The sequence below is a fragment of the Kogia breviceps genome, chromosome 3 (genome assembly GCF_026419965.1).
Source record: "Kogia breviceps isolate mKogBre1 chromosome 3, mKogBre1 haplotype 1, whole genome shotgun sequence".
Classification (NCBI taxonomy): Eukaryota; Metazoa; Chordata; class Mammalia; order Artiodactyla; family Physeteridae; genus Kogia; species Kogia breviceps.
Genome location: NC_081312.1, coordinates 212,784 through 239,418, shown reverse-complemented (window position 1 = coordinate 239,418; position 26,635 = coordinate 212,784). Strand labels below are relative to the sequence as shown.

The 26,635-nt window shown below is 45.0% G+C and overlaps 1 protein-coding gene and 1 gene segment (V, D, J or C); both read right to left on the bottom strand.

Moving 5' to 3' along the window:
* LOC131752097 (Ig mu chain C region membrane-bound form-like) overlaps positions 1-26,635 on the bottom strand; it is a 202,494-nt gene that overhangs the window by 57,813 nt on the left and 118,046 nt on the right. The window contains 1 exon segment of the C gene segment in view: positions 5,590-5,902. Within this exon segment, the coding sequence occupies positions 5,590-5,902 (313 nt within the window).
* LOC131752098 (immunoglobulin gamma-1 heavy chain-like) overlaps positions 1-26,635 on the bottom strand; it is a 229,364-nt gene that overhangs the window by 126,130 nt on the left and 76,599 nt on the right. The window lies entirely within an intron of this gene.

Genomic DNA, 26,635 nt, shown 5'->3' with positions numbered 1-26,635 from the left:
GATAAAATTTAATGTTTATCATAATTCATAACCGATTTAGTGTTTCCCTTAACTTGGGTGAACATTTCTTCACCTGAAACAGTTTAAATATTATCAAGAGTTGTTCTGGAGGTGGATTTGTTCATAACAACTAACAACACCATGAATTTTGTGGACAAGGTAGGCATTCTTGCTGAGATGGTCATGGTTCCCAGTATTGCTGACATGGCCAGGACCCTGCCCTGCCTTTTTCCTGTGCACAACGGAGTGTCTGCAGGAACACCGTGAGCTTCAGGGCTCCTTCTTGGGGGTGGACATTGAGAAATGCCCAGGGCTAGCAAGGTCTAAGAACACACAACTCCTGGAATCTCCTTGGCATTCCAATATGCTGGGCAGGTGACCTGGTCATTGTGTATAGACTCACTCATTCTAGAAGTGTTTATTTCTAACTCTGTCTGTCACAGCCAGTGACACTGGAGCTCAGGGAACACATTTCCCACCACACTGGGTGAGAGAACATGCATGAATCTTGGAAGTAAAGCTTCACAGTGATTGGCTTGCAGAGTATGAGGGTACCATGTCAGAGGAAAGCTCCCACTTCAGAAAGCAGGTTCCTTTGAAAACTCCACCTGAGAGCAGCTTTCCAAGTCCCTGGGTCACTGAGTCCTGGGACTATGCCTGAGGTCACATCAGTAAGTGGTGCTGGAGAGCAGAGCACAGCTCCATTCCATCTCCCTGTGGGCACTGAGGATATGGTTTCACCATCTGTATTTCAGTCTGCAAGGATGTAAATTGGAGATCATGACGGTAATGGTATGTCTGACATTTATAGTGAGTTTGCCAGGGGTGTGGAATGTTGACATCAGTGTCATCAGTGATGTGATCTCTCCTGGGAACCAGAAAGACCAGTGTGAGTCCCCATCACTGACTGACACCCTGTACATGTAGCACTGGCTCCACTTCTGCCCTGAGATGTCACACCTGTGGGTCTGGGGCAGGTCAGCTCTCCCTCAGCCCAGTGATCTCACCTGTACACTGACTGAGTCCAGCCTGCTGTCTATGAGAAGACATTTACTCCATGCTATTTGATGAACAGAGTACTATACTTCTTCTAGCTTTTCCAATAATATTTGCAGAGTAAGTTAAATAGTAAAGAATCTGTCTGCTTGAATGTAGATGATAGGAGAGTCAACCAAAGTAATATGAGGAAGAATCACAGGACAAGTCTGGACCCTGTTGTCAGGACCTGAAAATTGAGCTGATACGTTGTAGGATAAGGGAGTGGAAGGGATGGAATCTAAAATCTAGAACCAGGTGGGCCCAATATTCACCAGGTGGAAGCAGGGCCTGCATTTGAACAGATGCCTCAACATCTGACCAGCCTTTCATGACTTGGTAGATTAGAGGAGATCCATCCAATTTGTGTTAACATAGAAGGATATATAACAGGTGTCTTGTGGTTGGGGATGTGTTGTTAGGGTCTATCCCCCCCTAGGAAAAATGTGTTAGATCACCAGAACTAAAAAAAGTTAATTTTCCTTATGGAGATAAATGGAGACCATTACGTCTGGAGACCAGATCATATTATAATGCTGGAGGGAATATCCATTAGAGATGACCTATGGGTGATGGTGAAAAGAAGTGGTGAGATTTAAGTCTCATTGCTTTGCAGGTTATCAGTGATGGTCACAGAAGAGGGCCTGACATTTATGATAGGAGAGAGAAAGACTGATGGTGGTGGAATTCATGGTGACGACGTGGACGGACCCTTCTGATGGCCTCTGTGTTTCCCTGCATAAAATCTTGAGAGTATAAGCTCAGAATGAGGGGTGGACTTCAGGAACATTGAGGCCAGATAGTTTAGGTCATTTAGTATCTTTGTTGGAATCATTGAGCAAAGAGGAAGCAGGAACTATACTTGGAAATCAGCGGTGTCCTCGGGTGATATTAAATTAGTTGTCTTAGATGTTACTGAATGTAGAGAGATTCACTGCCCTCACATTTCATCTTCTAGGTGCACTTGCAATCCAGTATCAGATGTGAAGGATGTAGATGAAACATTTATTATGAAACAACGACGTATCTAAATTTTAAGAAGTATAAGTCAAAGTAATGGAAATGTGTTACTGAAATCATAATTGTCAAACTGTTCTCTGGGGCAACGTAAATTAAAATTAATAATAATATTTCTAAAGTTTTGTTTTCAACCATTGCTAAATCCATTGAGTTATTCAAGTATCAATGATTCATAAACTCAGATCCATCATGGGTAAAATTTATGGTTAGGAGACAGTCATTCTAACTGATGAAATCTCACTCTCTCATCAAGGATCTGTGTCTCTGTGGACGTGCAGCCCAGTTTTCACCAGCAAGACAGGAAGGAGGGTATGTTGGTACATTTGTATTTTTACAGAAGAGCATCTCTGAAGCAGTCCCCCCTCTGTTTACCCATTCCATCCTTGTAGTATCTGAGAGAGACCTTTGACTGTACTGTGACATGTTCCCACATAAAGTTCCCGTGGCTTAGGCAGTGAAAGTTTAACTTCACTTTTCATTGTAATAGAAACACAACAACTAATAATTGAGAAGCATAAAAAATACATTTGAAATTTACCCAAAGGCAAGCTAGAGAATGGCACAAAATATTTGCAAAAGACATATCTAGTATATTTGATTGTTATCTAATATGTACCAAGAAGTCTTAAACTGAACAATAAGAAAGAATCAAAACTATTAAAATATCTGCCAAAATCCTTAACAGACATATGACGAAAAAAACAAAGAGTTTACAAATGAGAGTATGGGAGAACATATGTCACAGGGAAATGCCAATCAGAACAAGAGCATGTCCCTGAAACCTCACCAGCGTGGGGGCAATGAGGACTCTGAGGACCTTAAACACGGGGAGGCTCGGAGCAGCAGGGGGTCCATACACCGCGGGTGCGGATGCGGACCCGGCTGCTCCGGGGAGACCTTCTGGGGGCTGCTTGTGAAATAAACGAACTCTTCTCTGTGTTTTAGCAGTAGAGCTCCTTCGTATGTATCGGAAAGAGACTAAGACTTTAGTCCAGAGAAAACCCTGCACACGATGCTTACTTAGCTTGATGCATATTTGCCAAAGGGTGGAAAGGACCAAGATGTCCTGTCGTAGGGAAGGAGTAACACACAGTGTCCATCCACACAATGGACACTGAAACGTCACGCCGATTTGAAGAAGTATCGAAGGGTGAGCTGGAAATGCAAAGTAGAGATGCCAGAAGAACACAGCTGGCAAGGTGATGTCACGAGTGTGGAAGTGGCCCGTGGGGACTGAGGTTCCTAAGACGTCGTACAGAGTGAGGCTGAGGAGAAGACGACTTGGATGCGTCAGGGGGGAAATCTCCTCCTCTGCCGCTCTTGAGCTCCTGAGGCTGGACTGATGATAAAACTAACAGAGACGGAGTAACAGGAGAAAAGAGAAACATTTTAACCATCGGCCTGGACGTGCCATGGAAATGGACCCAGTAGTGACCAAAGCAGGCAGGTTTTATACTGTTAGACGAAGATCCAATATTTGTGAGGAATTGGTAGAAGAAGGAGATGTATGCTCCTGGTGTTCAACTAGTGGAGATCCTAAGCAGAGTTTGGGCTGGCATAGTCATTAAAGAAGGAACCAGAGTTGTCCATAGAGACTTCCAGGCCTGAATTCCCCATCCCTGGTGATAAGAGTGTCCCTCTGTAATGCAAAGCAGGGTCCGGCTGCTTGGTGTTGAAAAGCCAATAAAGAGGCAGAGTTGGTTGAGGGGTAAGTTTGCTTTATTTTGGCGGCCTGCAACCGGGGATGGGGGACAGACTTCTCACCAAAGACCACCCCCCACTGAGAATCGGTGGGAAGGGCTTTTATAGGCTGAAGGAGGGGCTACAGGCAGAGAGAGCAGAGTCAACTCTGACAGTCATCTTGAAATTGGTCATGTGGTGGTCTGATCAGCCTCATCTTGACTGTTTTCAGTAGAGTTCATCTTCAGTTCTAGGGTCCGTTTCTTCCCATTTCTTCGGGGCCAGTTCTTGGAATTGTGGCAGCTTATGTCATGGCTATAGCCTTGTCATCATGCACTTAACCTCTTCTTCTTGGTGGCAGTTTCAGTATCTATAAGACACCTAACGGGACATGGACAAGCATATTATCAATAACCATTGAGGGGGAACTTAAGGTCCTTGATTTGCTTAATGACTAAAGTATTATTATTTCATTTTCTTGGACAGTTTTCATTTCTTTCTAAATTTTCTCACTTTTCTGATTAAACTTACTGTTAGGCTAAATTCTTTGCAAGGATAGAGGCAGGCAGAGGGTATGGGGTAAAGGACCATTTCACTTCCACCTCCAGGTACAGGGAGAGCACGTTTCACATGGGAGGTTTATTTCTTGCTTCAGGGTGACAAGGAGGAAAGTCAGAATGTGCCTCTGCACTGGCTCTGCCTTCATTCACTTTGAGGCATATTTTGGGGCGGGCTATCCTGGGCCCCAACACTCAGGGCCTCTTTTATTATTGTGTTTGTACATATGCACATGAAGCATGTGATGTAGGTATCGGTTTACTTGAATCTTACAGATGTGAAGCTAAGCTGCAGCCAGGAATTGGCAGGTGATGCGATGGAGACCACACATCAGGACACAGTGAGATGTCCTGTTGAGGCCTGGGCTTCTCCTCTTTGGACCTGGCCACCCCTGCGATGGTTCCTGGCCAGAGGTGGGCGTGCCTTCAAGGCTGCAGGACTCTTCATGGAATGAGAACCCGTGTGATTTTCCAGCATTTTATTGTTCACCTAAGATGCTGTGGTGAAGAAAGGAGAATAGATTTGATTTCAGCAGCTTCTGAAAATTCATGTTATTATCCACCTGACTATAAACTTTCCCTACCAACTACATATGTGTCTATTGGCAATAGCTTTGATGATGAATATTTGACATAAGTTAAACTGCACAGTAGAACAGGATGCAGGTAGTATCTAAGCCTATAGGGATTCTATTGCGCCTGGAAGCAAGGAGCACATGTAGAAACCCCGCCCCCCCATGTCCCCTCTAACTGGCATCGTTCCCAGCGACCCACTGAGGATCCGGGGCTGCTCAGCTCAATCATGCTTCTCATGCACGAGGTGAGCAGGCAGGTCAAGAGCCAGCATCCTGGCAGGGACAGCTGGTCTACCAGTAGGGCAGGGCTCAGATTGCACAAGGAGGAAGGAAGAATACGTTCAACTCTTTATACATCCACTGCGACAGTTTCGATACGGGTCAATTTAGACAAGATTTAGACGAGGGATACCCTGAATATCTAAGTTTGAGGCTGTGCCTTTCATATATTACAATTTCCCCCCTATTTCGAAAAGTCTTTCTAATTCAGAAACTGAATGTGTAAGTAAAGAACCATGGATGAGTAGAGAGAGGTTCCCCAGGGAAAACTGCTTTATGGAGAGGAAACCCCAGACTCTTAGAGGAAAGCAGCGCTTAACTACCATCTGCACCTGCTCCTGGGGCTGAAAAACACAGTTGTATGTCCTGAGTGCCCCCTGCATCACCCCACCTGTCTCCCTGCAAGGAGGTTTGTGTCTGGGCTCACACTGACTTCCCCTCACTGTGTATCTTTCGCACAGTAATACACGGCCGTGTCCTCAGATCTCAGGCTGTTCATTTGCAGGTAGAGTGTGTTCTTGGAGTTGTCTCTGGAGATGGTGAATCGGCCCTTCACAGCGTCTGCATAGCCTGTGCTACCACCATCACTATTAATAGCTGAGACCCACTCCAGCCCCTTCCCTGGAGCCTGGCGGACCCAGTGCATGGCATAGCTACTGAAGGTGAATCCAGACGCTGCACAGGAGAGTCGCAGAGACCCCCCTGGCTGCACCAGGCCGCCCCCAGACTCCACCAGCTGCACCTCACACTGGACACCTGCAAACACAGAGACATCCTGGTCAGGAGACTGTCACACATCCACTGATTCCATCACTCACATCCTCAGTATCTCTTGCTCTCCATGAATTACCTTGTAAAATCGCCACAAGGACAACCCAGCTCAGCCCAAACTCCATGGTGAGTGTTCTGTCTTGAACCCCGATTGGGAACACCTGGGAATCCCGGGCCAGAGCTCCTCTCCCAGAGCTGCAGGGTCAGGGCTGGGGCTGCTTTATATCAGCAGAGGAAGGTCCTTATTTGCATGACCTTCTAGTATATAAGAGCCTAAGTCATTGAACGTCCTCAGAAAGGGCAGGGTCTCAGAGCAGGTGTGAGACTCTTGGATTTTGTGGTGTTGATAGCATTTGGGAAATGTAACTTTCATTATGTGACTCTTCCAGAGTAAACACTTAGGACCCATATGTCCTTTTACATATGCACCCACATCCTGTGATGTAGCTGTCACTGTTACCCTCATATTACAGGCGTAAAGTACACTCAGAGGAATGGAGGGTGTGTGGAGTGTGCAAGGGGAAACATGGGGTGACCGTTAGGTCCAGCAGCTGCACCTGTGCTCTGGGCCAGGCCGCTCCCCTGAACCTATTCCAGGACAAGGCTGGACGTGCCGGGTGAGGTTTGCAGATCCCCCTCCTGTAATGAGATCGTGATGACTTTGCTCTCTTCTAGTGTTTACCTGAAATATATGGAGAGGCTAAGGGTTCATGAGAAGTATTTTCAAGAGTCTCTTACCTTTCAGTATCTTTCCTTCACTCCTTCCCTCCCAAGTCATGCATTTCTTTATTTGTAATTACTTTAAAGAGGTTCTTGACATATAATAAAGCACATATACTCAGAATGAACACTCTGATAAATAGTGACGTAGGCATCAGCGTTGTCAGGGGAGAACAAATTACTTCCTCTCATTATTTTCTGTAGTTTCTGGGTTTCCTCCTTCCTGTCCCTTCTTATCCTCCTTCCCGTCCCCACATAACCGTTGAGCTTCCCTTTTTACTTCAGACTACTTTTCATTTCCTAGAATTTATAAAAGTGAGATCATATTATACGTGTTTTTATTGTTAAGGCCTATTGTACTCGGCACAAATAGTTGTGAATACTATCATGCTTTTGTGTGTATCAAGAACCCTTGGTGTTAATAACAGGCTGCACGTAAAGAATGATCATAGCATGATTGCCTTACTTATTAAGCTGATGTGTGATATTGGAATTGTTTCCAGTTTCTGGCTGTTACAATAAAACTGATACTCATCTTGGAGATGTAGAGAGATGAGACGCTGAGACAATGCTTCGTATTTAATGTTCTTAAAACAACCTCAAAATGGGACACGTTGCACATTATCCAAATCTCACCAATATATCAGATAATTATAGAAGTAAGACAGGAACAAATTTAACTCTTGGAGAGAGAGAAATGCTCACAGAATAAAAAAGAATAAGAATAGTAATCCTGACATGGGCTTCTGAATGGAATAAAAACTAGTACAAGATTAAACTAGAAATGGATGCCTTGAGGTGGAGTGCGGTTAAGGTGTAATAGTGTCCCAATGTCTCCTAACTAACTACCTCACCAGTGTCAGCGTGGTCCTTGTAAAGTGTGGATTACATAGTATTACCTGTCTATTCACACAGGTGTGTCTTTTTACCGGGGACAGCCTAGGATTCCTGCCTGAGCTCTTAGATCCTCCTGTATCACGGGGAGGAGGACCTTGGCTCTGGACTTGGATCTGCACTCTTTCACAGCATCTCCACTTACAGTGTGATCTTTGTCCCCTCATCCAGTCCAACTGTGCAATATATTTACCAGATATGAAATGGTGAAATAGGGTCACACGCGGAAATGAATAATAACGTTTCAGGTGTTGACAGACGCAGAAAACCCTGCCACAACCCTTGCCAGTTTACATTGAGAGCAGCTCTGTATTTGGTTCACCGTCTCTGCTTAGGGAGGGCCTGGAGGAGAAGCCCATCCTGCCACAAGCAGGGTCACTGTGAGGGGCTCACGTTCAGCTGCAGGACCTGCTCCTGTGGTGCACACTCACGTGTTAGGGAGGGTGACCCTGACTGCAGGCTGGGGGCTCGGCCAGGTCTGAGGGCCGGGCCTTGTGTCCACCTCGTGTGGACATTGCTTGGGCTCTGACTTCCTTTCAGCACCATGACTGGGACAGCTGAGTGGTCTGTGCATCAGAGCCCGTCCTCAGGGCCATCATGTACCCACCTGGACAGAGCTTAATATAAGGTCCCAGAAGTCAGGCTCCTAACACTTACCTAACTGACTTGGAACTCACAGCTCCATCATACTCTGCCCATGAATCATTGTGGTCTCTTCATTTACAGTTGAGAAAAAATGGAAGCAACAAATACGTTCTTCCATAAATTAGTAGATAGTGCGTGATGTATCCATGCTGTGGAATTGTATTCAGCAATTTAAACACTAAACTATTATACCATGAAAAGACATGAGGGAATCCTAAATGCACATTGTTAATTAAAAAATAGGTCTGAAAATGTTGAATTTCACCTATTTCATGTTTGGGAAAAGGGAAGTCTATATATAAAGCAAGCAGATGAGCATTTAGCAGGAATTGGGGAGAAGGTGTTTGATAAGTGAAACATGGCCAATATTTAAGGATAGTGAAATTCTTTTTTATGAAATTGCAGTGGTGGAAGCATTGCACTCGGAACTTGTCAGAATATATAAAGTAATAGCAGAAAGAGTGAAGCTTATTGAACATAAATATAAATGTCATTTGTAAGTCAGAGACCCAAGGACGGAACGATGCGCACTGCATAGATGAAACCTAAGATCAGAGTGAATCTATGAAGTCACACGGCTGAAGAAGGTGGGGAAATAGGTTTTGACCTAAGTGACTTTGGAAACGAGTGGAGTCCGAAGGCTAAGTCCTAAGCCACTGCACAGAAGCACTAGAGCCTGGTGGATACCGGTATTTCCATCAGAGTCAGGCTAGGAATTCTGTTACTACTGTGCACGTGGAATTGAACAATTAGTAGCTGGATGGCATCGGTGGAGCCAGGCTTCTCACCATTGGATGGAAAGTAAAAGACAAGCAAGGAGGAAAGCCTGGATTGACCCATGTGATTTTGCACTAGGATCAGAGATGTAAGAATGATCTCACATGTACCTTAACACAGGTCAAAAGGTGAGATACAGTGATAGTTGCAGACATGTCTGTATACGTGGGGTAGCGCACAGAGATATATTTCCAAGGTCTGTTAGCTTATAGGATCTAGAGGCAATGCTCCCATTAGACAGGACACCAGCATTAGTATCCTAATACCCACTCTTCTGGTTGCTAATACTATTCTCCAGGAAAGGATCCACAACTCATCTGAGGCATGGCTAATTCTAGGACCAGAGAGGAGAATACACATGATTATCCCGCAGATTCTGGTATCACCAGAAAGTAAGGAAGTGTTGACACAGATGGTTGGGGGCTTGTAAAGGGGATGCAGGAGACAATCTGAAAGAGCTCCTCATGGGTGACAAGCTGTAACAATTAAAGCAGCAAAGAAAATTCCTTAGTATATAACCATAACACAAGGTATGAAACAAATGTCTTGATTCATACTTATATAAAGAGATGGAATAAATGTATCTAAAGGGGAAGGGAGGAGAAATCTCCCTTAAGGAATAACTTCAGGTAACTCATCAGGGTCATCCTCCCTTCAAGAAGGTGGACTTAACCCTCCATCCCTGAATGTGGCCTGGCGTAGGGATGTGGCAGAAATTATGGGTGCCCTTGAGGTTCATGATGAATTTTTAGGTATAATATCCCAAACATCATGCATAAAATAAATTTGTAATTTTTTGAAACCATTAAAAATTCTGTCCTGTAAACAGCAGAAGCAAGAGCAACAATTAACTTCTCTGATAAGGGAGTTAAAGCACAGACTTGGAGAATGTGCTCTCTAATATCATATTTATAAAGAACTTGTACCATGAGTATACAGCAAATTCACAGCTCAACAACAGCAACAAAAAATGAAAATAATGAACACTGTGCCAGTGATCTGAAGATACTTCCACAAAGTAGAGATAAAAGGTTTTATCAAGAATCTTCATTAAGGATACGTAAAATTACACGATGATGAGATACTGCTACTCACTTATCACAACAGTTAAAGTATGAAGTAATAAGAAATTCAAATATTGGGGATGATGTAGAGCAAAAGTCCCCTCATCCGCTTGCGGGAAGGAATGTCAAAGGCAGCCAGTTGGAATATATTTGTGGATTTCTTAGAGAGGAAACCCGACACTCACCATGGGATTGAGGAGTGAGTTAGAAACAAAAATTGTTTGAATATTTATATTTATACAAATAACTTCATACGGGTGCTTGTATCATCTTTATACATTCGAGCCTTTACCACTCCCTCAAAATGTGGTCGGTTTTTATGGTTATTTTCCATATGATTAGGACATACCTGTTTCTGTTCCCTTTTACCAATCTCTCTATTTTATCTAATTATCTATTATCTATCTCCACACTAGATAACAAGGTACGGGAAACACAGTCCACATGTTACAGGCCAACCTGTGTCCCGACATTTCAAAATGTCCTCTGAGGGGGCTTCCCTGGTGGCGCAGTGGTTGAGAATCCGCCTGCCGATGCAGGGGACACGGGTTCGTGCCCTGGTCCGGGAAGATCCCACATGCCGCGGAGCAACTAAATCCGTGAGCCATGGCCGCCAGGCCTGCGCGTCCGGAGCCTGTGCTCCGCAACGGGAGAGGCCACAACAGTGAGAGGCCCGCATACCGCAAAAAAAAAAAAAAAAAAAAAAAAAAAAAAAAAAAAATGTCCTCTGAGGAGAAAGTGACTGCAGTGCTATATGGACATCAATTTCTGAATATAAACATGATTCACACTATTGAAGTGAAAGGCATTGCATCAAACAAGACTGGAGAGATTCTCAGGATGAGAGGAATTGGAAATTCATGTGATGCTGGAAAGCAGATTTAAAGCTCAACAGTAAACATTATTTATGTCATTTACCGATTAAAAAGTTGACAACTAAAAACAGAAAGTAGTGACCTAATCTTCAAATAAAGGTCTCATGAAGAAATATTTCTGTGTGGCTCGTCCAAAGATAGATGGGGAAACACAGACAAGCGTGACTCCATGAAAAAAAGTCTCAAGATTCGAGACAAGAAAGTTCCCTTGAATCACTGTGGATGAGGCTTCCAAGGGCAGCAATGATCCAGTGGAGAAACCCCAGCTAGTGGGAGAAAACCCCTCCATGACATCTTCTGCATGTGTCCTGAAATTGGTCCTCTTGTTTCCTGATGACCCTGATCGCTCCCATGTGGTTGGAGCGCCCCCTGCAGGGAGAGTCGTGTCTGGACTCACCCTGACTTCTCACTGCGCCTCCTGGGACAGTAACAGAGGGCTGCGTCCTAGGTCATCATAGCTGAGCTGCAGGGAAAACTGAATTTGTGAGGTGTCTCTGGAGGTGGAGAGTCATTTCTGGAGGACAGCTTGTATGCTGTGCTACTCCCAGAAGCAAAGCACCCCAGTCACGCCAGCCCTCTCCCTGGGGACTGAGGTATCCTGTCCCAGCAGTCCGCACGGTTTGTGATGGAGAATCCAGAGACTGAGCGGCTGAGCGGGAGGGTCTTCCTTAGTCCTGGACCTGATTCCTGCACCCGCACCTGGGACAGGACACCTGCGGACGGCGAGACAATGACACCCACTTCAAAGATGTCACCCCATAACTCCACCTTCCTCAGACCCAGGAGATGCCCACAGCTGAGGGATGCTAGCAAGAGGAGGAATGGCCAGGAGATTTCATGGTCATTTTGATTAATGCTTTGACCTTCAGAGAGTGAGGTCAGTGAAGATGAGAACCCGGACTCTGAGTAGCACAGGTGCTGTGTTTTCCCCTTGAGCCTGGGTGTGATGTGCAGGTGGGAAGCATGTTTCCGTGTAAAGATGGTCATGGCTGGTCCTTCTCTAGGGCTGTGGAGGAGGGTGCTGGCTGAGATCCAGGGTGGACACAGCTTTACGTCACCTCTGAAGAATGGGTGATGTTTCTTTTCCCATATGATACTTACATTTCCATATATGTCTATCTGCGTCTATATTATAGGTGTATTAGTTGGCTGTTTGGCCATTAAAGAATAACAGACTGGGTGGATTAAACAACAGATATGTATTCCTCTCAGGCCTGGAGGCTAGAAGTCTAAGGTCACGGTGTCAGCAGGTTTGGGTCCTCCTCAGGCCTTTCTTCTTTGCTTGCAGATGGACCTCTTCTCACTGAATCCTCAGATGGTCTTTTCTCTGTAGTCCGTGTGCATCCTTGCTTTACTTGTATGTTCATTATGACTCTTGTTAAGTGTGACAAAGACCCTTGACCACCCCTTAGCCAACAGGCTCGTTGTAAAGCTGTTCTCAACTAGTCTTGACCAGTGGGATTCTGTGTTTATATTTGCGTGGCCAGGTTTTGTCAAGAGCCCCGCTAAGTGAGAATAATGACTATCTGCTAGCCTTGAACTCTGATCACCCTCAGTATTTGATCGAAGCCATCAAACCTCCTATGAACCGAACGGTATCTGATCACCCTGGTCTCCCTTTAGCAAGAATCCTTTTGAGTCTATGGCACCAGAATCCGCTTAGCCTGTATTTCTTCTCTTAATAATTTCCTGTCCACTCCACCCCACCCTCTTCTTGGCCGTAAGCCCCCACTTGCCATGCTGTATTTGGAATTTAGCCAAGTTTCCGAGGCTGCATCCCATATGCAGCAGCGAGTTTTGTCTTCAGGTTTTGCATGATCTTTATATTGGAAACATGAGTATCCTTTTCACCACCATGGCCATATAACTCATGCCTGAATGAAGCTGATCTCTCAGGTATAGTTTCGCTAAGTCCACTCACAGCCCTTTATGTGTAGGGACACTAGACTGTTCTTCAGCCCTATGCCTGGAACTACTTTAAACAATCGCCAGGAATCCCAGAAATGTGAAAAGCATGGCACTAATTTGACCCCATAAAGTGCTTAATTACATAATGGGAGTCGAAAGAAGAAAAGAGAGCCTCACCTTGACTGACCTCAGCTGGGAATGTGTGTGTATGTGTGTGTGTGTGTGCTTTTGTGTGTGTGCATGTGTGTATGTGCATGTGTGTGTGTGTGTGTTTGTGTGCATGTGTTTTGGGTGATTCAAACGACCGGCCACATTGCTAATGTCCGTGAATGACCACGAAATGACAGTATTTCCTTTGGGATGCTCATAAAAGCTAGAAGTAGGTGAAGTTGCGGAAATGGAATCTGTGAATAATGAGGTCATTGCACATGCAGTATTGGAGCGCTCTGGCATTAGAGTCTATAACACGACCTGCTGCAGAATTCAAACTGTTTGGGCAGGTTGCCTGAAAGCAGGGGGGTGTGTCTCTTCCTTCCATATGTACACAAGCAAAACAACAATTAATACTGTTTAAAAATCTCACGTGCACTCTCAGGACATTTACAAGTTTCACGAACTTCAGCGTCTAATTGAACATCGTGTTGAGCTGCACGGTGGTTTGGCGCTCCTTTGAGAAAAAAATAGAGAAATGAAAAATAACGTTAATTCTTGAGTATTATATGTGTATCCATATGATTATATATATACACAAGTATAATAAAAAATTAAGCAAATATGTACATGCACACAAAATTTTCTAGACACAACATAATCCACATCCATGAAAAATTAGGATACAGAAGTGGGTCTCTGGTGGAGCTCCTGGGCAGGAGGAGGAAATCACAGGTTCTAACAAGAATTCACTCCCAGCCCCTATGTGCACCTGCCCCAGGACGCAGCCCTTTACCTGTTGGGTCCTGTGCGCCCCCTGCTGGTTAAAGGCCTCCGTGCAGGGAGGTTCGTGTCTGGGCTCGCGCTGACTTCCCCTCACTGTGTGTCTCTCACACACTAATACACGGCTGTGTCTTCAGTTGTCAGGCTGCTCAGTGATAAGTAGACTTGGTTCTTGGACGTGTCCCTGGTGATGCTGAGCCGGGACTTAAGACTTGGGTTATAATACGTGTTTCCTTTATAACTGCTCTCAGCAAGCCACTCCAACCCCTTTCCTGGAGGCTGTCGGACCCAGTCGACATTAAAGTTGGATAATGAGTCTCCAGAGACGGTGCAGGTGAGGGAGAGGGTCTGGTAGGGCGTCACCAGGCTGGGTCCCGACTCCTGCAGCTGCAACTCGGACAGGACACCTGTGGACAGAGAGAACCACGGTGACTCGTGGGCTCAGATGCAGCTTCCCCACGTGTTCACGTCGGAATCCCCGAGACACTCACCTCTGGGCGCTGACAACAGGAAGAGGAAGAACCACAGTGGATTCATCTTCCTGCAGATGACATTCATGGAGCCCAGAAAATCTCTTCAAGCAGGAGGAGAAGCCCGAATTTAAGTGAACGTCCTTTGATTTTACCTTGTGGTCTAAGGGGATATTTGCATATAGGAGGCACCTTCTTATAAAAAGCAGAAAGTAGTGAAGGGAGTTCCTGTCTCTGGGGCTCTCCCTGTGAGGAGGGTGCTGACTGTGTCCTCGGGGAACTCAGCCCCCACCTGGGGTCTCCGTCCCGATGCCTGGGGGACTCTTTGTCCAGGGATGAAGTGATGCTGAAGGGCTAGTCAGGAAATCAGCTGTGCTCAGGGATTAATGGCCGATTTGGAGAACAGGCTTTAATCCCATGGATGTATATATTTCACCTAAATACCCATCAAACATTCAGGGTCCTCCAAGATGTCAGACACAGACTCTTGTGTTTTCCTTTCTGCATTACCTCATGTTGATTTCCCGGATGCGCAAGTATTTGAGACAAACCTTACATGTAACAATGACATTGAATTCAGACAGAGTGAGGTAAAATTAAATGTTTATCGTAAGTCACAACAGACTCCGTGTTTCCCTTAACCTGGGTGATCATTTCTTCACCTAAAACAGTTTAAATATTGTCAAGAGTTGCTCTGGAGGGGGATTTATTCATAGCAGCTAAACACACGGTGTATTTTGTGGGCAGGGGTATCATTCTTGCTGAGATGGTCATGGTTCCTGGCGTTGCTGACGTGGCCGGTAGCCTGATGTGCCTTTTTCCTTGTACATGTAGCACTGGCTCCACTCCGGCCCTGAGAGGTCACACCTGTGGGTCTGGGGCAGGTCAGCTCTCCCTCAGCCCAGTGATCTCACCTGTACACTGACTGAGTCCAGCCTGCTGTCTATGAGAAGACATTTACTCCATGCTATTTGATGAACAGAGTACTATACTTCTTCTAGCTTTTCCAATAATATTTGCAGAGTAAATTAGATACTAAAGAATCTGCCTGCTTGAATGTTGATAATAGGAGAGCCAACCAAATTAATATGAGCAAGAATCACAGGACAAGTGTGGACCCTGTTGTCTGGACCTGGAAATTGAGCTGATACGCTGTGAGATAGGGCTGTGGAAGGGATGGAATCTAAAACGTAGAACAAGGTGGGCCCAGTATTCACCATGTGGAAGAAGGGCCTGCATTTGTACAGGGGCCCCAGCATCTGACCTGCCCTTCTTGAGCTGGTGGATTCGAGGAGATCCACCCATGTTCATGTTAACATAGAATGATACATAATAGGTGTCTTTATGTTTCAGTGGTTGCGAATGTGTTTTTACGGTCTATTCAACCCTAGGAAAAATGTGTTAGTTCACCAGGACTAAAAAATAGTTATATTTCCTTTGTGAAGAAAATTGGAGGAAATTATGTCTGGAGACTAGATCACATTATAATGCTGGAGGGAATATCCATTAGAGATGACCTATGGGTGATGGTGAAAAGAAGTGGTGAGATTTAAGTCACAAAGCTTTGCAGGTTACGAGTGATGGTCACAGAAGAGGGCCTGACCATTGTGATGGGAGGGAGAAGAACTGATGGAGGCGCGCTTCACGTTGACCACGTGGACATGTCCTCCTGATGGCCTCTGTGTTTTCCCGTATAAAACCTTGAGAGTATAAGCTCAGAATGAGGTGTGGCCCTCAGGAACATTGAGACCAGATGGGTTAGGTCATTAGTGTGTTTGTTGGAATCACTGAGCAAAGAGGAAGCAGGAACTATAGGTGGAAATTAGCGGTGCCCTGAAGTGATATTAGATTTGTTGCCTTAGATGTTACTGAATGTAGAGAGATTCACTGCCCTCACATTTCATCTTCTAGGTGCACTTGGAATCCGGTGCAAACGTGAGGGATGTAGATGAAGCATTTATTATGAAACAACGTGGTATCTAAATTTTAAGAGGTATAAGTCAAAATTATGGAAATGTGTTACTGAAATCATAATTGTCAAACTGTTCTCTGCGGCAATGTAAATTAAAATTAATAATGCTAATTCAAGGTATTGATTTTGTTTTCAACCATTGCTAAATCCATTGAATCATTCAAGTAACAATCATTCATAAACTCAGATCCATCACGGGTAAAATTTACGGTTAGGAGACGGTCATTGTAACTGATGAAATCTCACTCTCTCATCAAGGATCTGTGTCTCTGTGGATGTGCAGCCCAGTTCTCACCAGCAAGACAGGAAGGAGAGTATGTTGGTACATTTGTATTTTTACAGAAGACCATCTCTGAAGCAGTCCCCCCTCTGCTTACCCGTTCCATCCTTGTAGTATCTGAGAGAGACCTTTGAGTGTACTGTGACATGTTCCCACATAAAGTTCCAATGGCCTAGGAAGTGAAAGTTCAACTTCCCATTTCATTGTAATAGAAACACAACAACTAAAAATTGAGAAGCTTAAAAAAAAACATTTGAAATTTACCCAAAGGCAAGCTAGAGATTGGCACAAAATATTTGCCAAAGACATATCTGATATATCTGATTGTTATCTAATATATACCAAGAAGTCTTAAACTCACCAATAAGAATGAAACAAAAGTATTAAAAAATGGGCTAAAACCCTTAACAGACACCTGACCAAAAGAAAAACAGTTTGCAAGTCAGGCTCTGGGAGAACATATGTCAGAGGGAAATACCAGTCGTAAGAAGGACATGTCCCTGAAACCTCACCAGCGTGGAGGCAATGAGGACTCTGAGGAGCTTAAACACGGGGAGGCTCGGAGCAGCAGGGGGTCCATACACCGCGGGTGTGGATGCGGAACCGGCTGCTCCTGGAAGACATTCTGGGGGCTGCTTGTGAAATAAACGAACTCTTCTCTATGTTTCAGCAGTAGAGCTCCTTCGTATGTATGGGAAAGAGACTAAGACTTTAGTCCAGAGAAAACCCTGCACATGATGCTTACTTAGCTTGATGCATATTTGCCAAAGGGTGGAAAGGACCAAGATGTCCTGTCATAGGGAAGGAGTAACACACAGTGTCCATCCACACAATGGACACTGAAACGTCACGCCGATTTGAAGAAGTATCGAAGGGTGAGCTGGAAATGCAAAGTAGAGATGCCAGAAGAACACAGCTGGCAAGGTGATGTCAGGAGTGTGGAAGTGGCCCGTGGGGACTGAGGTTCCTAAGACGTCGTACAGAGTGAGGCTGAGGAGAAGACGACTTGGATGTGTCAGGGGGGAAATCTCCTCCTCTGCCGCTCTTGAGCTCCTGAGGCTGGACTGATGATAAAACTAACAGAGACGGAGTAACAGGAGAAAAGAGAAACATTTTAACCATCGGCCTGGACGTGCCGTGGAAATGGACCCAGTAGTGACCAAAGCAGGCAGGTTTTATATTATTAGACGAAGATCCAATATTTGTGAGGAATTGGTAGAAGGAGGAAATGTATGCTCCTGGTGTTCAATTAGTGGAGATCCTAAGCAGAGTTTGGGATGGCATAGTCATTAAAGAAGGAAGAAGACTTGTTCATAGAGACTTCCAGGCCTGAATTCCCCATCCCTGGTGATAAGAGTGTCCCTCTGTAATGCAAAGCAGGGTCCGGCTGCTTGGTGTTGAAAAGCCAATAAAGAGGCAGAGTTGGTAGAGAGGTAAGTTTGCTTTATTTTGGGTGCGTGCAACCAGGGGTGGTGGACAGACTTCTCTCCAAAGACCACCCCCCACTGAGAATCGGTGGGAAAGGGCTTTTATAGGTGGAAGGAGGGGCTACAGGCAGAGAGAGCAGAGTCAACTCTGACAGTCATCTTGAAATTGGTCATGTGGTGGTCTGATCAGCCTCATCTTGACTGTTTTCAGTAGAGTTCATCTTCAGTTCCAGGGTCGGATTGTTCCCATTTCTTCGGGGCCAGTTCTTGGAATTGTGGCAGCTTATGTCATGGCTATAGCCTTGTCATCATGCACTTAACCTCTTCTTCTTGGTGGCAGTTTCAGTATCTACAAGACACCTAACGGGACATGGACAAGCATATTACCTATAACCATTGAGGGGGAACTTAAGGTCCTTGATTAGCTTAATGACTAAAGTATTATTATTTCATTTTCTTGGACAGTTTTAGTTTCTTTCTAGACTTTCTCACTTCTCTGATTAAACTTACTCTAGGCGAAATTCTTTGCACAGGAAAGAGGCAGGCAGAGGGTATGGGGTAAAGGAACATTTCACTTCCACCTCCAGGCACAGGGAGAGCAGGTTTCACATGGGAGGTTTATTTCTTGCTTCAGGGTGACAAGGAGGAAAGTCAGAATGTCCCTCTGCACTGGCTCAGTCTTCAGTCACTTTGAGGCATATTTTGGCATGAGCTATCCTGGGCCCCAAACACCGAGGGCCTCTTTTATTGTTCTGTCATTACATATGTACACCAAGCATGTGATGTAGGTATCGGTTTACTTGAATCTTACAGATGTGAAGCTAAACCGCAGCCTGGAAGTGGCAGGTGATGCGCTGGAGACCGCACATCAGGACACAGTGACACGTCCTGTCGAGGCCTGGGCTGCTCCAACCTGGACCTGGCCGCCCATGCAAAGGTTCCTGGCCAGAGGTGGGCGTGCCTGCGAGGCTGCAGAACTCTTCGTGGAATGAGAACCTGTGTGAATTTACTGCATTTTAGCGTTCACCGAAGATGCTGTGGTGAAGAAAGGAGAATAGATTTGTTTTCAGAAGTTTCTGATAATTCATGTTATTATCCACCTGATTATAAACTTTCCCTACCAACTACATATGTGTCTATTGGTAATAGCTTTGACGATGAATATTTGACATAAAATAAACTGAACAGTAGAACAGGATGCAGGTAGTATGTAAGCCTATAGGGATTCTATTGCGCCTGGAAGCAAGGAGCACATGTAGAAACCCCCCCGCCAACGCCCCCTCTAACTGGCATCGTTCCCAGCGACCCAGTGATGATACAGGGCTGCTCAGCTCAATCATGCTTCTCATGCACGAGGTGAGCAGGCAGGTCAAGAGCCAGCATCCTGGCAGGGACAGCTGGTCTACCAGTAGGGCAGGGCTCAGATTACACAAGGAGGAAGGAAGAATATATACAAGTCTATACATGCGCTGGGATAGTTTCACAACGGATCAATTTAGACAAGATTAAGAGAAGGGAAAACCTGAATATCTAACGTTGAGTATCTGCCTTTCATATATGACATTTCTTCCCCTATTTCGAAAAGTGTTTCTTATTCAGAGACTGATTGTGCAAGTAAAGAACCATGGATGAGTAGAGAGAGGTTCCCCAGGGAAAACTGCTTTATGGAGAGGAAACCCCAGACCCTTAGAGATGGGCGTGCAGAGGAAAGCACGCCCTTAAGGAAAGCAGCTCTTAACTACCATCTGCACCTGCTCCAGGGGCTGAAAAACACAGTTCTATGTCCTGAGTGCCCCCTGCATCGCCCCTCCTTTCTCCCTGCAAGGAGGTTTGTGTCTGGGCTCACACTGACTTCCCCTCACTGTGTATCTTTCGCACAGTAATACACGGCCGTGTCCTCAGATCTCAGGCTGTTCATTTGCAGGTAGAGCGTGTTCTTGGAGTTGTCTCTGGAGATGGTGAATCGGCCCTTCACAGAGTCTGCATAGTATGTGCTACCACCACTACTACTAATAGCTGAGACCCACTCCAGCCCCTTCCCTGGAGCCTGGCGGACCCAGCTCATGGCATAGCTACTGAAGGTGAATCCAGACGCTGCACAGGAGAGTCGCAGAGACCCCCCTGGCTGCACCAAGCCGCCCCCAGACTCCACCAGCTGCACATCACACTGGACACCTGCAAACACAGAGACATCCTGGTCAGGAGACTGTCACACATCCACTCATTCCATCACTCACATCCTCAGTATCTCTTGCTCTCCATGAATTACCTTGTAAAATCGCCACAAGGACAACCCAGCTCAGCCCAAACTCCATGGTGAGTGTTCTGTCCTGAACCCCGAATGGGAACACCTGGGAATCCCGGGCCGGAGCTCCTCTCCCAGAGCTGCAGGGTCAGGGCTGGGGCTGCTTTATATCAGCAGAGGAAGGTCCTTATTTGCATGACCTTCTAGTATATAAGAGCCTATGTCATTGAACGTCCTCAGAAAGGGCAGGGTCTCAGAGCAGGTGTGAGACTCTTGGATTTTGTGGTGTTGATAGCATTTGGGAAATATAACTTTCATTATGTGACTCTTCCAGTGTAAAGACTTAGGACCCATATGTCATTTTACATATGCACCCACATCCTGTGATGTAGCTGTCACTGTTACCCTCATATTACAGGCGTAAAGTACACCCAGAGGAATGGAGGGTGTGTGGAGTGTGCAAGGGGAAACATGGGGTGACCCTTAGGTCCAGCAACTGCAACGGTGCTCTGGGCCAGGCCGCTCCCCTGAACCTATTCCAGGACAAGGTTGGACGTGCCGGGTGAGGTTTGCAGATCCCCCTCCTGTAATGAGATCGTGATGACTTTGCTCTCCTCTAGTGTTTACCTGAAATATATGGAGAGGCTCAGGGTTCATGAGAAGTATTTTCAAGAGTCTCTTACCTTTCAGTATCTTTCCTTCACTCCTTCACTCCCAAGTCATGCATTTCTTTATTTGTAATTACTTTAAAGTGGTTCTTGACATATAATAAAGCGCACATACTCAGAATGAACACTCTGATAAATAGTGACGTAGGCATCAGCATTGTCAGGGGAGAACAAATTACTTCCTCTCATTATTTTCTGTAGTTTCTGGGTTTCCTCCTTCCTGTCCCTTCGTATCCTCCTTCCCGTCCCTACATAACCGTTGAGCTTCCCTTTTTACTTCAGACTACTTTTCATTCCCTAGAATTTATAAAAGTGAGATCATATTATACGTGTTTTTATTGTTAAGGCCTATTGTGCTCAGCACAAATAGTTGTGAATACTATCATGCTTTTGTGTGTATCAAGAACCCTTGGTGTTAATAACAGGCTGCACGTAAACAATGATCATAGCATGATTGCCTTACTTATTAAGCCGATGTGTGATATTGGAATTGTTTCCAGTTTCTGGGTGTTACAATAAAACTGATACTCATCTTGGAGATGTAGAGAGATGAGACGCTGAGACAATGCTTCGTATTTAATGTTCTTAAAACAACCTCAACATGGGACACGTTACATATTATCCAAATCTCACCAATATATCAGATAATTATAGAAGTAAGACAGGAACAAATTTAAATCTTGGAGAGAGAGAAATGCTCACAGAATAAAAAACAATAAGAATAGTAATCCTGACATAGGCTTCTGAATGGAATAAAAACTACTACAAGATTAAACTAGAAATGGATGCCTTGAGGTGGAGTGTGGTTAAGGTGTAATAGTGTCCCAATGTCTCCTAACTCACTACCTCACCAGTGTCAGCGTGGTCCTTGTAAAGTGTGGATTACATAGTATTACCTGTCTATTCACACAGGTGTGTCTTTTTACCGGGGACAGCCTAGGATTCCTGCCTGAGCTCTTAGATTCTCCTGTGTCATGGGGAGGAGGACCTTGGCTCTGGACTTGGATCTGCACTCTTTCACAGCATCTCCAATTACAGTGTGATCTTTGTCCCCTCATCCAGTCCAACTGTGCCATATTTTTACCAGATATGAAACGGTGAAATAGGGTCGCACCCGGAAATGCATAATAATGTTTCAGGTGTTGACTGATGCAGAAAACCCGGCCACAACCCTTGCCAGTTTCCACTGAGAGCAGCTCTTTATTTTGTTCACCGTCTCTGCTTAGGGAGGGCCTGGAAGAGAAGCCCGCCCTGCCACAAGCAGGGTCACAATGAGGGGCTCACGTTCAGGTGCAGGACCTGCTCCTGTGGTGCACACTCACGTGTTAGGGAGGGTGACCCTGACTGCAGGCTGGGGGCTCAGCCAGGTCTGAGGGCCGGGCCTTGTGTCCACCTCGTGTGGACGTTGCTTGGGCTCTGACTTCCTTTCAGCACGATGACTGGGACAGCCGAGCGGTCTGTGCATCAGAGCCCGTCCTTACGGCCATCACGTACCCACCTGGACAGAGCTTAATATAGGGTCCCAGAAGTCAGACTCCTAATATTTACCTAACTGACTTGAAACTCACAGCTCCATCATACTCTGCCCATGAATCATTGTGGTCTCTTCATATACAGTTGAGAAAAAATGGAAGCAACAAATATGTTCTTCCATAAATTAGTAGATAGTGCGTGATGTATCCATGCTGTGGAATTGTATTCAGCAATTTAAACACTAAACTATTATACCATGAAAAGACATGAGGGAATCCTAAATGCACATTGCCAATTAAAAAATAGGTCTGAACACGTTGAATTTCACCTATTTCATGTTTGGGAAAAGGGAAGTCTATATATAAAGCAAGCAGATGAGCATTTAGCAGGAATTAGGGAGAAGGTGGTTGATAAGTGAAACATGGCCAATATTTAAGGATAGTGAAATTCCTCTTTATGAAATTGCAGTGGTGGAAGCATTGCACTATGAACTTGTCGGAATATATAAAGTATTAGCAGAAAGAGTGAAGCTTATTGAACATAAATATAAATGTCATTTGTAAGTCAGAGACCCAAGGACGGAACGATGCGCACTGCATAGATGAAACCTAAGATCAGAGTGAATCTATGAAGTCACACGGCTGAAGAAGGTGGGGAAATAGGTTTTGACCTAAGTGACTTTGGAATCGAGTGGAGTCTGAAGGCTAAGTCCTAATCCACCGCACAGAAGCACTAGAGCCTGGTGGATACCGGTATTTCCATCAGAGTCAGGCTAGGAATTCTGTTACTACTGTGCACATGGAATTGAACAATTAGTAGCTGGATGGCATCGGTGGAGCCAGGCTTCTCACCGTTGGATGGAAAGTAACAGACAAGCAAGGAGGAAAGCCTGGATTGACCCATGTGATTTTGCACTAGGATCAGAGATGTAAGAATGATCTCACATGTACCTTAACACAGGTCAGAAGGTGAGGTACAGTGATAGTTGCAGACATGTGTGTATACGTGGGGTAGTGCACACAGATATATTTCCAAGGTCTGTTAGCTTATAGGATCTAGAGGCAACGCTCCCATTAGACAGGACACCAGCATTAGTATCCTAATACCCACTCTTCTGGTTGCTAATACTATTCTCCAGGAAAGGATCCACAACTCATCTGAGGCATGGCTACTTCTAGGACCGGAGAAGAGAATACACATGATTATCCCGCAGATTCTGGTATCACCAGAAAGTAAGGAAGTGTTGACACAGATGCTTGGGGACTTGTAAAGAGGATGCAGGAGACAATCTGAAAGAGCTCCTCATGGGTGACAAGCTGTAACAATTACAGAAGCAAAGAAAATTCCTTAGTATATAACCATAACACAAGGTATGAAACAAATGTCTTGATTCATACTTATATAAAGAGATGGAATAAATGTATCTAAAGGGGAAGGGAGGAGAAATCTCCCTTAAGGAATAACTTCAGGTAACTCATCAGGGTCATCCTCCGTTCAAGAAGGTGGACTTAACCCTCCATCCCTGAATGTGGCCTGGCGTGGGAACGTGGCAGAAACTATGGGCGCCCTTGAGGTTCATGATGAATTTTTAGGTATAATATCCCAAACATCATTCATAAAATAAATTTGTAATTTTTTGAAACCATTAAAAATTCTGTCCTGTAAACAGCAGAAGCAAGAGCAACAATTAACTTCTCTGATAAGGGAGTTAAAGCACAGACTTGGAGAATGTGCTCTCTAATATCATATTTATAAAGAACGTCTACCATGAGTATACAGCAAATTCACAGCTCAACAACAGCAACAAAAAATGAAAATAATGAACACTGTGCCAGTGATCTGAAGATACTTCAAGAAAGTAGAGATAAAAGTTTTTATCAAGAATCTTCATTAAGGATACGTAAAATTACACGATGATGAGATACTGCTACTCACTTATTACAACAGTTAAAGTATGAAATAATAAGAAATTCAAATATTGGGGATGATGTAGAGCAAAAGTCCCCTCATCCGCTTGCTGGAAGGAATGTCAAAGGCAGCCAGTTGGAATATATTTGTGGATTTCTTAGAGAGGAAACCCGACACTCACCATGGGATTGAGGAGTGAGTTAGAAAAGTATTAACAAAAATTGTTTGAATATTTATATTTATACAAATAACTTCATACGGGTGCTTGTATCATCTTTATACATTCGAGCCTTTACCACTCCCTCAAAATGTGGTCGGTTTTTATGGTTATTTTCCATATGATTAGGATATTCCTGTTTCTGTTCCCTTTTACCAATCTCTCTAATTTATCTAATTATCTATTATCTATCTCCACACTAGATAACAAGGTACAGTAACCACAGCCCACATGGTACAGCCAAACCTGTGTCCCGACATTTCAAAATGTCCTCTGAGGAGAAAGTGACGGCAGTGCTATATGGACATCAATTTCTGCATATAAACATGATTCACACTATTGAAGTGAAAGGCATTGCATCAAACAAGACTGGAGAGATTCTCAGGATGAGAGGAATTGGAAATTCATGTGATGCTGGAAAGCAGATTTAAAGCTCAACAGTACACATTATTTATGTCATTTACCGATTAAAAAGTTGACAACTAATAACAGAAAGTAGTGACCTAATCTTCAAATAAAGGTCTCATGAAGAAATATTTCTGTGTGGCTCTTCCAAAGATAGATGGGGAAAGACAGACAAGCGTGACTCCATGAAAGAAGTCTCAATTCTCGCGAGAAGAAAGTTCCCTTGAATCACTGTGGATGAGGCTTCCAAGGGCAGCAATGATCAGTGGAGAAACCCCAGCTTCTGGGAGAAAACCCCTCCACGACATCTTCTGCATATGTCCTGAAATTGGTCCTCTTGTTTCCTGATGACCCTGATCGCTCCCATGTGGTTGGAGCGCCCCCTGCAGGGAGAGTCGTGTCTGGACTCACCCTGACTTCTCACTGCGCCTCCTGGGACAGTAACAGAGGGCTGCGTCCTAGGTATTCATAGCTGAGCTGCAGGGAAAACTGAATATGTGAGGTGTCTCTGGAGGTAGAGAGTCATTTCTGGAGAGACAGGTTGTATTCTGTGCTACTCCCAGAAGCAAAGCACCCCAGTCACTCCAGCCCTTTCCCTGGGGACTGAGGTATCCTGTCCCAGCAGTCCGCACGGTTTGTGATGGATAATCCAGAGACTGAGCGGGTGAGGGGGAGGGTCTTCATTAGTCCTGGGCCCGATTCCTGCACCCGCACCTGGGACAGGACACCTGGGGAAGGAGAGACAATGAGACACCCACTTCACAGATGTCACCCCATAACTCCACTTTCCTCAGACCCAGGAGATGCCCACAGCTGAGGGAAGCCAGCAAGAGGAGGAATGACCAGGAGATTTCATGGTCATTTTGATTAATGCTTTGACTTTCAGAGAGTGAGGTCAGGGAAGATGAGAACCCGGACTCTGAGTAGCACAGGTGCTGTGTTTTCTCCTTGAGCCTGGGCGTGATGTGCAGGTGGGAAGCATGTTTCCATATAAAGATGGTCATGGCTAGTCCTTCTCTAGGGCTCTGGAGGAGGGTGCTGGCTGAGATCCAGGGTGGACACAGCTTTACGTCACCTCTGAAGAATGGGTGATGTTTCTTTTCCCATATGATACTTACATATCCATATATGTCTATCTGCGTCTGTATTATAGGTGTATTAGTTGGCTGTGTGGCCATTAAAGAATAACAGACTGGGTGGATTAAACAACAGATATGTATTCCTCTCAGGTCTGGAGGCTAGAAGTCTAAGGTCATGGTGTCAGCAGGTTTGAGTCCTCCTCAGGCCTTTCTCCTTTGCTTGCAGATGGACCTCTTCTCACTGAATCCTCAGATGGTCTTTTCTCTGTAGTCCGTGTGCATCCTTGCTTTACTTGTATGTTCATTATGCCTCTTGTTAAGTGTGACAAAGACCCTTGACCACCCCTTAGCCAACAGGCTCCTTGTAATGCTGTTCTCAACTAGTCTTGACCAGTGGGATTCTGTGTTTATATTTGCGTGGCCAGGTTGTGTCAAGAGCCCCGCTAAGTGAGAATAATGACTATCTCCTAGCCTTGAACTCTGATCACCCTCAATATTTGATCGAAGCCATCAAACCTCCTATGAACCGAACGGTATCTGATCACCCTGGTCTCCCTTTAGCAAGAATCCTTTTGAGTCTATGGCACCAGAATCCCCTTAGCCTGTAGTTCTTCGCTTAATAATTTCTTGTCCACTCCACCCCACCCTCTTCTTGGCCATAAGCCACCACTTGCCATGCTGTATTTGGAATTTAGCCAAGTTTCCGAGGCTGCATCCCATATGCAGCATCGAGCTTTGTCTTCAGGTTTTGGATGAGC